At 35.0% G+C, this 12,532-nt stretch overlaps 1 protein-coding gene across 2 annotated transcripts in view; it reads right to left on the minus strand.

Moving 5' to 3' along the window:
• The window catches only part of Bx (LIM domain-containing protein Beadex), a 66,622-nt gene extending 55,879 nt beyond the window's left edge, over positions 1-10,743 (minus strand). The window contains exon 1 of one of the 2 annotated variants that reach the window (XM_074110006.1): positions 10,492-10,743. In XM_074110006.1, coding sequence (XP_073966107.1) covers positions 10,492-10,497 — 6 coding nt within the window. In that variant the 5' untranslated portion in view covers positions 10,498-10,743. The remainder of the gene's footprint in view (positions 1-10,491) is intronic. The other variant, XM_074109999.1, reaches the window with a different exon arrangement.
• Between the last annotated feature and the right edge of the window lie 1,789 nt (positions 10,744-12,532).

Raw genomic sequence — 12,532 nt, forward strand, 5'->3', positions numbered from 1 at the left:
TATCATTTAATATTCAACATTCGCTGGCGTCCGTCTAGTTGGCGTCCTAAGGGCCCCGGACCAGCGGCGCAGCGAGTGTTTTCTCTATTCATTGCGTGTGCTGCCAAGCAACCACAGTGCCGTGTGCGTCTCGGCTGCGCAATGAACAGAGAACATGCCCCGCTTCCCGCTGGGGTTCCAGTACGCGGCCTCAATTTCAACAAAATTTCAGACTTTAGTGTGCTAACAGCCTACGTGTTTGGTGGGGTCGGGAGGTTTACTACAACAGATAGCAGGCCGTAATGAGGCTCCCCCGCGAGATAACGCCGATTCACACTTGACGTCAACTAGTTAATTTTTAATTGTCGATAACCTGCAGGTCGGCCGTATCACCACAGTGTGCCTACACCCATTAGTCGACAAGACGTCATTAGTTTACTATTTTTAACAGGACGAAAGGGCATTCGAGGAATAGAAACCTATACTTACCGATCGCGTTCTAAAACGGATTCAGATGAGTCATACGAGTACATAGTGTTTTAAAAAATATATGTAATATTTCAGTTACCTAGATGTAGGTGGTTTTTTTTTTTCAGTTTGACTTAACATTTTTTAAGTGTTATTTATTATTTTTTAATTGTGGTTGCCAAGGTGTTTACATATTTATTTATTCTCACAGTGTACCATGTTAAAGTCGTGAATACATTTTGAATCAAAAGTTCCATTTTAAATACCCATACCGATGCCACTGCAAATGTAATTTACAATCTGTAGACGAAACACCGACCGGTTAATTAGTTATAATTACACTTTAATTAACCTATTTTGTATATTATATTGTAATCGGATACATCGAAAGAGGTAATTGACCGTGTTCAACAAACAAAATTTCCTTTAATTATTTATTCACCAACAATATCGTATACAAACCGGGTCATGTTTGTATGAAGTTCCTGACGTGAATGTATCTAATTGAGCTAATGAGGGAGGAATGTCTTAATTAGTGGTGTTCGGATCCGCGGACCTCGTACTGAAGCGAGGTAATTACCAACCAACCAATAACTCTTTAATTAACCTGCCTAATAACAGAGTATTTGCAATCTGCCGACATTACCCAATTAGGCTGCGATCGATTGAAAATAATACTAACAAACTATGCCTTAAAATCCTTCTAATAATTGTAAACGCGACATGTGCATGTGAGCATGCGTGCATGTGAAAGCTCGCAATAATACATAGGTAGGTTGTTTTGTAAGATCCAAAAATGCACGGATGTTCGTCATACAAGGTAAATACATCAACATTCTGTTAGACTTTGTTAGACCATGTTTCACCAACCATTGATTAATTTTATTTGACGGATAAATGTAATGCCGTCTCCGTCTATTCGAACAAAACAAATAGAGACGGCATCACATTTATCCGTCAAATAAATTTAATCAATGGATAGTGAAACATGGGGTTAGCGTTTCAAATTTCGAGATTTTACTTGCGTACATCCCGAAACTAAAGAGTAATCTATGTATATTCTATTTACAAAATACAACTATCTACCTACTTCCCAAATTCAACCAGCTGTTTTAGCGTCAACGAGTAACATACACAGTCACAAACTTTCGCATTATGCATTATTAGTACTCTTAATAAGGAGACTACAAAACAGCCCCTGAGAGGCTACTGCAAAATTCGAAAATCGAAGTTCGTGTCGTACCGTCCCTCTCACTCTCGTATTAAATAATATAAGCGTCAGCGAGACGGCAAGATACGAAGTTCGAATTTTGCACTTTGTAGTAAAGGGTCTGGCTAGCTACTACGAAACTCGAAACTCGAAGTTCTTATCGTACCGTTCCTCTCGCTCTCGTATTAAATAGTATAAGTGTTAGAGGGACCGCACGACACGAACATCGAGTTTAGAGTTTCGTGGTAGCCCTGCTGGCGTGGGACTGTTAAGCAACATTACCACTTAACAAAAAAACATTTATTTTACAAGTACAACAACAGCAGGAAGGACTAATTAGTTCGACTGTATTTTTAACAAAATTGGCTTCCGTGTCAAAGGTTATTTCATGTCCTGTACGTATTAATTAAGTTACTTCCTAAAGAATTCTACTAATAGTATAAAAATTATGACAGTTTCAGCATATACTCATATTTGTGCGAGTTTAGTTAAGGCATATCGTACCAGTATAAGTGAGATTAATTATTTTTTTAAATGTTGAAAACAAAACGTAAAGTAAATGCATTTTTTGGTTAGATTGATATTTTTAATTTCGTAATATCTTTTGAATGGAATGTCCGATTTGAATAATTCAAAAAGTAATCTACAGGTATTGAAACCGTCTTGAATATTAAATTATTTATTTGGATAAGGATTAATACAAAGGTATACCTAGTGCCGTACACGAAGACGCGTGATTTTGTCAAAATAAGACATTAATGACATTGTAATAAGAACCACGGCACGCGTCATCGTGAATGACTCTACCTATATGGATAACATGATCTGATTCTAGTCGTTATTTCTGTCAACCTTTAAAATGTAAAAAAGTAGTTATAGTGACATAACTACAATAGTTGGACATATGGTATCGCGAAGTTTTTTTATAGATCTTGATGTATTCTTTAATATCGTAAAACATTTTTTTGTTCTGTAATCAATAGTTTCTACGATGCATGCCATGAATGATGTTTTATGGCAACTTTTTTTACACTTTGAGTTACATTATTGTAGTTTTTCTGTTAATAAATATAGGCTATGGCACTTTGAATTAATTTAGCATTCTAATAGTGAAAGAATTTTTAAAATCGGTCCAGTAGTTTTGAGTTAATTCGTAACAAACATCTTTTTTGATTAAATTATTTACTAAGTGCATGGTCATTCTGTAATCAAAAGTGTGGAGGTTTTACATAGTTAAATATGATTGTGAACGATCCATTCTGAATAACTGTGGGTGTAGAGTTGGTCCTGTCACGTCTCATGAATCTTCCTGTATTATCAACACTTCCATCCTCACCATATAGATGGTTGGCAGTCTTCTACTGTGCGTTTTCCAGAAATTTCCTGTCTCAACACAGCAAAGCTCTGGAATAAACTATCGCCTGCAGTATTCCCGGACCGATGCGACCTTCAAGCTTTCAAATAAAGAGCGTACTCCTACCTAAAAGGCCGGCAACGCACTTGTGACTCTTCTGGTGTTGCAAGTGTCCATGGGCGACGGTAATCGTTTACCATCAGGCGATCCGTTCGCTCGTTTGCCCCCTATACCAAAAAAAAAACTCCAGCCATGTTTTACCACATCTTTAGTCTAAAGAAACATTCAGTATGCTCATTCAGACAAGCAATCCGGAATGCATGCTAACAACAGCGCCCGCGTCACTCAGCACATCACGCCACTCGAGGTTATCGCTCGCAGGATGCCATAATGAGTTGACAGACAACACAGCGGACAAAATATTGCATTAGCTGATTAGATTTGAAAAGAAGTCAAGCACAAATATTGTAGGTTCAAAAAAACGAAAGTGTTGCAGTTTGAAGGAAGAGGTTGAGATGAAGAAATTACTTGAGGCCCTGCAGGGGTCACCAAATGGCGGACCGCGGTCCGCATCCGGACCGCTAGTCAGCTAATAATTTTATCGTATAGTAGGTACTGTTGTTATTTTATACTTCTTATTATTATTGTTATTATGTGACTTGTAATTTAATTTTCAATTGTTTTTCGTTTTGTGTTCTTAATTATTATTATCCTTAATTACTATTATTATTATTTTTAAAGTTTTTTTTAGTTTTCCATTTTCATAGTGTTTTAAATGTGGAAAAAATTGTAATGACCTGTAATGTTACACTTTTTTATGCTTATAATTAAATAAAAAATATTACTGCTAACAGACGGAAGTTTTCGATAACCAATGGATATTTTTTTTAAAAGTGCACATCACGAGGCTTATTCTTGGTAGCATCACTATCGTTTCTTTAGTGTTCAACTAATGACTAATTTGTTTACAAAATTACAGAAATAAAGTTTTTGCAAAATGACGGTCACGAAGAAAACAAGCTTAATTAAATACGAACCGAACCGAAAAATAAACCCTCCAACAAGATAATTACTGGTGACCTTCAACGCAGGGTTGTTACTGCACAGTAAAGAGAAATTAAGATGTTATTATTAATCAGTTGATCAGCGTCTGTTTGTTATAAAGTAAAAAATAACCGGCCAAGTGCGAGTCGAACTCGCTCACGAAGGGTTCCGTACCATTATCTATACAACATTAGACATTAGCAAAAAAAACACGTTTGTTGTATGGGAGCCCCCCTTAAACATTTTTTTTATTCTGTTTTCAGTATTTGTTGTTATAGCGGCAACAGAAAATACATAATCTGTGAAAATTTCAACTATCTAGCTATCACGGTTCATGAGATACAGCCTGGTGGCAGACGGATGGACGGACAGCCGAGTCGGGTCCCATTTTTACCCTTTGGGTACGGAACCCTAAAAATGGTTCTTACAGTGAATATTTTAGTATCTACTAGATTTAGACAAATTGCAAAGGCGGTGGTAAGAAGTAGGAGAAAAAGAATGACTTTGTATTATGCACGGAACCCTCAGTACGCGAGTCCGACTCGCAGACTTAACCTTTCTTAACTGTTAGCATGTCAATTTGTATTTGGAATTACCTAGTATTACCCTACTGTATGAATAATTATATTATTTTAAATTTTAACAACTTATGATTTACTAATTATGAGTCAATATGACTAGGTTTATAAATATATACCTAACTGATTTGCATTTTCTATATGTCTAGTCCGGGCGTGATTCATACAATCGAGAATAATTTGTTTTATTGCCTCTATATAAATGCGTTTCAAAATTATTGTTGAGGAAAACAGAAATAGACATACTTAGTAGAGTACAAAAGTACCTACCTATCATTAATATACTGTCACTCACTTTGTTGTTAACTGCGGCATAGTACTTAAAGGTTCAGCTTCTTTGAGGCTTGACTATATATACATCAATCTCTATCATACATTAAATTTAGCCAAACAAAATTTGCTGTTTTAGGCAAGTTTAGGCATTCAAGTGAACAATATTATTTTGTCAGTTATTATTTTATATTTTTCTTTTGTGGAAATAAAATATCAAGATTACTTGACAACCCTAATGCGTTTAAAGAAGGCACAGCCACCATTTGCTTTCAATTCTTACAAAAGGAGCTTAACCAAACAGATATACCTATTTTATAAATGTAGAATCCACTACAAAAATGCACATATTATTATTTTGCCATTTATATTTTAATCGACTGTACGGCAATTCAAATCTCAGAATATATTCCCAAAAAACTTTTATCGATAAATAAGTAGATATAACTCTTGATAAAATTCCCTTCTTCTTCTTCTCCTTTTTCAACCTTTCACCACCCAATGCTGAGTGTAGGTCTCTTCTAATGCACGCCATTCTTCCCGGTTTTGCGCCTTTCGCATCCAGTCCTTTCCGGCCACTCTAACAAGGTCGTCGTCGGTCGTTTTTGATAAAATTACTTCTTATCAATGAAAAAATATAAATGTTTTGGTTACGAACATTACACAGTCAAAAATAGAAAGTTACCTACTTTGTATGAATAGTGCCGTGCAAATATGAATATAGATGTTTTTTGTGTTAGTAAATATGAGTGAAAATCACGAAAATTACAAAACATTATAATATATCATGCATCGGTTTTAATTTACTAAGAATTTCAGGAAATTTTGTGTTTTAAATTTCTTTTTTCTTTCTTTTTCTCTACAAAAAAAAATTTTTTTTTAGTTTAAGTTACTATACCTACTGATTGAATATTTTCCGACAAAGAATATACCACCATTTTACTTTGGTCTGTAAGTTGATGTACTATTTATGTACAATCAACTCACCGTACCTAAGCCACAATTACTTACCTATTATTTAATAGTTATAATAGACAATTTAAGAACAATGTATTTATTAAATTAGTCAGTCACGTCGTGACACATGAGTTTGATTACAAATTTGCGGTCTGGGTCTTCCCGCAAATACCGCAATAGATAGCGATATGTTATGTGTTTGGAATCGCGACGTTTGCCTATGACAGTTTACCTTTTGTTTAAAGCAGCCGTTCTCAAAGTGTGTACCGCGAAGCTTAGGGGCTACGCGAAGCGTTTACGAGTATGTGGACTTACCAAAAATACTGAACATAATCAAAATATTAAATACTTAAGGAGTAATTTAAAGTTTTTACTTGACTCAAATAATATGATTTGATTATTATTAATAAAAAAATATAATTTAATAATCATAATTTTAATAACAATATCGGCAAAATTACTTTATGCGAAAGTAACGTTCTGTGTAACTATGTAATTTATGCGTAAGTCATTTTCTGCCTAAACAATATTCGTAACTCGCAAATTATGCGTAAAAACCATTCGGCTTAGATTGGTAATGCGTAAAAGAATTCTGCGAAATATAATTATGCGTTTCAGCACAAATACTATTATGCGTAAACAGATTATTAAAAAAATGCGTAAACAATGGGAACCAATGTCGGGTTGTGATGGAAAGAGACGTAACGATGCCACAGCAATAAAGTTTGTACGCAATATCAGAAAACTGATGATTATAGTAATAAACTACCCTACTACATATTTTTATCAAGTTTTTCTTCGAATATTTTGTATTACCAAAAATGATTCCGATTACGTTGGAAACAGATTAGAATAAAAACCGAAAAATCGATCAATATTAATAAGTTTTAATTGAAGCGATTTCGAAGTGACTTTAAAACTCGATACATACCTAATAATATTTTTGTAAGTGAAATCTAATAATGTAATATTAGAGGCGCGGTCTCATCACCGATGGACCAATTAACGCTGATTAATTTATCGTAACAGCCTCATTTCATTCATTATGCCGTGCTTATTAATAAGCCAAAGTTAATTAATGGTAATGCAGTATTCTGTTGTATTTTACAGTAGGTAATAACTCTGTACGCGGAACAGTGAATGGTCCAAGTGTTGTATAATTTGCTGTTTTACAACTGCCATTTAACCATACCTCGATCAGATTTGATATTGAACGTAGCTTGATTTTTTTTATAAATATTTTTACTTTGCTTCTACCACCTTGCTTTTACCACCAAAGTGCACCACAGTTTCGTTTGTGCGTGCGACACATGTTTAAACATGCAGAACCATATCTCCTCTTGGCTCTTCCACATAAAACAAATATACACACCCAGCAAACACAAACACCACACAAAATGCTGACGCGTTTCAACTCTCTCCGGGTTCATCCTCAAAGCTACCAATGCCCGAGCACACATCCGTTGCCAAACGAAACAAACGTCGTACTTAGTTTGATTTTGTATTGAAAAATATATTATAGTCATCATCTTTTTACGCTTTTCTTGAAGCAAAAAAGAGTTGAAGAAGGTTGTTTATTATTCACTGTTTGCTTTAACGAAGCTTACTGATTTTACTGTCGATTTAATTTAATTCAACGTACAGATACTAGAAGTGTCAATTAATTATAATAAATAAGTCGAGGAACAAAGTTCAAAGTTTTTTTTGAAATTTTTTGTTAGTTTTAAATGATTAGAATGTTACTTGTAGTTTAATTTTACTGTAGACATTGATATGAGTATAACTCTACGAAAAATAAACAGTGTAATCATAAGTAGGTGGAATGACGACATAACAAAAGTTGCGAGCAACCGGTGGAGACAAGGGGGTAGTTGTCATTCATTTTGACGTGCTAAGAGAGTATTGTATTGTAAAACTCTTTATTGTATCTACATAAAAACATGAACATAACAGAACACAGGACAGGACAGGAGAGTCATTTGTTCACACGTCTTCTGGCTTACAGTGACGTTATTAGCCGATTGGTCAATTAATTTATTATATTATAATATAGTAGTTACTATGTACTTGTATATGAAAATATAACACGAATAACTTTCAGCAAGTTTAGATGTAGCGCCTAATAAAAATAAAGTCCAGCTCTGTGGCATGGTCCCGGCAAACCCTCGTTAACCAACTACAAACGCAACGCGTAAGATAAGCAAATAAAATGCTAAACTCCGTTTAATTGTTCCCGGTAATTATAAGAACACAGCGTACATAATTAAAACGAATGAAGCATCGCTACTCGGCTAGTGATGTAGCTCTAATGAGCCACTTGCTAATTAGTGAATAAACAAGTCGGATACTGGCTTCTAATTGGCGTTTGGGACAACCACGGCAAGCTGTATTTTCTTTCATTGTAGGTGCTTACGCCTTTTTGGGACAACCGTATAAGTTTATAGCTTCCAGAATTTTGACTACGTTTTTTTAAATCACTGGGTGGGTGGGTGGAACTCTATGCGTTTTTTCGTATCTCTGTCATTTTAGGGTTCCGGAGCCAAAATGGCAAAAACGGAACCCTTATAGTTTCGCCATGTCTGTCTGTCTGTCTGTCCGTCCGCGGCTTTGCTCAGGGACTATCAATGGTAGAAAGCTGTAATTTTGCACGGATATATATGTAACTATGCCGATAAAATGGTACAATAAAAAATTGTAAAAAAAATTTTTTAGGGTACCTCCCATAGACGTAAAGTGGGGGTGATTTTTTTTCTCATCCAACCCTATAGTGTGGAGTATCGTTAGATAGGTCTTTTAAAACCATTAGGGTTTTGCTAAGACGATTTTTCGATTCAGAGATTTGTTTGCGAAATATTCAACTTTAGTGCAAATTTTCATGAAAATCGAGCGTCCCCCCCCCCCCCCCCTCCAAAATGGAAAACCTCGAAACCTCGAAACGGTGGGTGGAAAAATTTGAAAAAATTTAGGATGGTAGTAAGTACTTATATCAAACTTTTAAGGAAAACTATATCGGCTAAGTTTGCTTGAGAATTATTAGTAGTTTAAGAGTAAATAGCAGCCTAAGGTATAAAATATACCTAAACTTGGAAGATTCCGTGGAAAATACTAACTAATCCTTAGAGAAATATTACTTAATTTTTTCGTAATGGGTACGGAACCCTATTTTGGGCGTGTCCGACACGCTCTTGGCTGGTTTTTTTTTTCTAAGTCGTATGTCAATTATTTAACTTTTTGGTTTTACTTAGATGTTAAAATAAAAATAAAGATTTCTTTAAAAGGAAGTTATGAATTTGATGTCGTCTCCATAAATTTATGTACATAACAGTTGTTTATGTAAATAAATTAAAATAAATTTGTAAGAAAACATCTGATTTACATTTTTACTGCTGATTTCTTAGCAATAACGTGTTATAAAGACCATTATGCGACTCATATCAATAGTTAGTGTGATCGTAAATTAGCGGGTTATATTTTTTATGACATTTCGACACCTTTAGCGCTAAATATTCATAACAAATTTTAACAAAATTAATAGCTTCGAAATTTTACATGACAATTTGTTGCACGCGACTTCGTACGTCAAGAATTCGTTTATCATTAACCCGCTAGAACTTTGCATTTTCCAAGATATAAAATCGTACGTATTATTCCCGGTTATAAACTATCTGCGTGCCAAATTTCATCCTAATCCTTAGCGTGCAAGTATAATAGCAATCACAAACCATCCCATTTATAACATTTGTAGAATTATATAAACTAGACAATACTGATTTATAAACATTGACATAAAATAAGCTTACTTTAACGCGAGTGGAACGTGTTTTTAAATAGTTATTAAAATTGCCAACCTATAGTTAAAAATATCATGTTACTTAATTTTAATTAGGCAAGTTAACTGTCATCCTCTGAGCGGAAGTGTTATCTCAAAAAAACAACACACTAACGTCAACCGGCTTATCTGTCAAAGTTTGTTGATAGTGCCTTTTGACCGAACTTGAAACTTTTAGCCCACTGTTTTAATTAACAATAACTTCACTGACCTAGTGATGAAACCATTGTTTTATTTTTATAATATAATGTATTGAACTTTCGCGATTCTCATTCACAACTAATATATTTCGGGATTTAATTACGACTAAGAAGAAATATACCTACTAGTCGTGATCAAGTCCCGAATATATTAGTTATGAGCTCTTATAACCTTCAAATTTTATGTTTTTCAAAAGTTACGTGTAAAAATCAAAAAAGACAGCAACTGCATTTTCTGATCATCATCATCCTAGCGTATATACGTCCCACTGCATTTTCTGATACTCTTTTTAAATTGAATTTAATTCTTAACCCGTTCTCGCGTGTTACAAAAAGTGACCCCGGTAGCAAAGTTTGAAACAGACACTTAATTGGTAACAGATAAGTGAAATGATTGTCATTATCAAACAATAACGCTCGCTTGAATCAAATTAGGTGATTAAAGCAATTAGTTTGAAAGTATACCGCGACGCGTCCTCGGCGACTTATAATAGTTTTTCAAAGCGTCGGAGATCATTAAGCGGACTCTTCAAAGCTGTCGCCGCATTACACTAATTGACGCAATTAGAGGGATTGCCGAACGGAAATAAAAGTCGGCTCACCTTCATGAAACGCCGGCACCGCCAATTAGACTAGCAACTCTTAATTAGCCTCTTCGGAACACTCGCAGATGATTAGTCCGTAGCACTGACTTTACAGATCACAACACGGGGGAACTGTTCATTTTTATGTGTGATAGGGAAATTTCACGGCACTGAAAAGTTTTTCGCGATCGTGAGCGCGTTTTTATCGACGGAGCGGAGACGTGCGCTCGCCGCGCGCGCTTGAGAGCGAATGAGCGGGTGGGTGCGAGCTTAGGCGGGGAGCGATACCATGCCCTTCCTTTTCCCGTACGAAAGCTCTACAATTGCGGAGCTTTTCGCGCAGTATCCACGGTGCACTTGCGACTTTCTGCGGCTGGGGCGATGCTTAGCGCTGTAAGTGGGCAGATTTTGAACGGCGCGGCGTTTAGGCCTATAATAATTATAACCATATGTATTTGCGACTTTAAGTACTATTTACGTCAAAATTATTATTTTTTATATTGTAGAAAGAAACCGTCATTTTAAGCACGGTGTCATGTTTTTGCAAATCACAAAAGGAAATTTATGCTTAATCACTTACAACACTAGACACCTAGTTATTTCTTTATTGAACTTAAACGCAAACAAAAACAGGAAAAAAACTTAATTTTTCAAATTTATTATTAATTAATATTTTTAAAATTACAGCTGTTCGAATACCTACATCTAATGTTATATTACAATGGTGTAAGTATCTATAAAGATATAAGTTTCTAAAACCAATGCAAATACTCAGATATAATTAAATAAAATATTTAAATAAAAGTTGTAAATAATAAATGATAATGTGTTTGTTTCAGGAGTAGGTAATCTGTTTATTAGAGTTAATTTTCTCGTCTACCGACGATGTTCTCTAAATAATACTTGCGGTCGGAATACCGACAAAAATGCACTTAATTTCAATTAATAACTAGCATCGTAAGATTAATCGAAACGTCTTTTAATTACATTTACAAAGCACCCCAAGTCATACAAAGTTTTCGCAACAAAAGAATTATAATGATTTTATTCATAATACTGACCTATGAATGCAGATACTGTATGGCACAGATAGTGCATTGTACCGCTCTGAACGCTTGCAAGGGACACCATTCATCATTGATAAAACTAGTTGGCGACGGTGGCGACACCTCGTATAGCGACACCCCAACGGCTGAGCTTACAATACTATAGTAATATCGTTGATTCAGTGTAATAAATAAGTCTTACAAGAACAAGTTTGCAGAGAAATGGGTCGCGACAGGAAAGGTTGTGTTAAGTAGCATGAATTTAAACAATTAAACATACCAGACAAGTATGAATGAATAATGACAATATAAAGAAAAGAAATCACAAACCCAAAACTAATTAAATAATACCTATAAGAATATTGAGTTTTATATGACATTTTCTCTTCCGATGCCAATTTTCTGGTAGATTTAGTAGGATATTAAGATTGCGATTATTGCTTAAACATTATTATTCATCAATATCAGAACATAATAGTTTGGTTAATATAATAAAAAAAACTACTTAAAATAACAATTGTAAGCAAATATATGCATGACAGCGCCTTATGGTATAGTCAAATAATAACGAAGTCGCAATCGCCGTAAGGAAGAAATCCGTTTAACATTGCCCTCCCTAATAACTTCTTTTAACTTTAGCGAAGGAGCCAGTGTCATAATAAATGTTTAATTTAATAAAAACCTGCTTAAAAGGCAAAAAAGGGATAGCTAACGGTCGTCATACGATAAAAGACTCTTGTAGCTGTCATCTGTCTTATGCGGGTTGGAATCAATTTAGTCGCTCCTAAAGGGGTGTCGCTGGATGATTTGTGGTTTATGACCATAATGGTTTTAATTAGTATGTGTTAGTGTTATTTATGCAGTTAGGTGGACGATCTGGGTGACACTATTTACCGGACGTACAATACCGACATGGAAATACCGACATGATATTTTGTGACATGCCCTTAGAAACTCTTGTCAGTTTGACACCAGTGTGTATGGGCGTGTACACGAAATATCGGGTCGGTATT

The sequence above is a fragment of the Choristoneura fumiferana genome, chromosome 2 (genome assembly GCF_025370935.1).
Source record: "Choristoneura fumiferana chromosome 2, NRCan_CFum_1, whole genome shotgun sequence".
NCBI lineage: Eukaryota > Metazoa > Arthropoda > Insecta > Lepidoptera > Tortricidae > Choristoneura > Choristoneura fumiferana.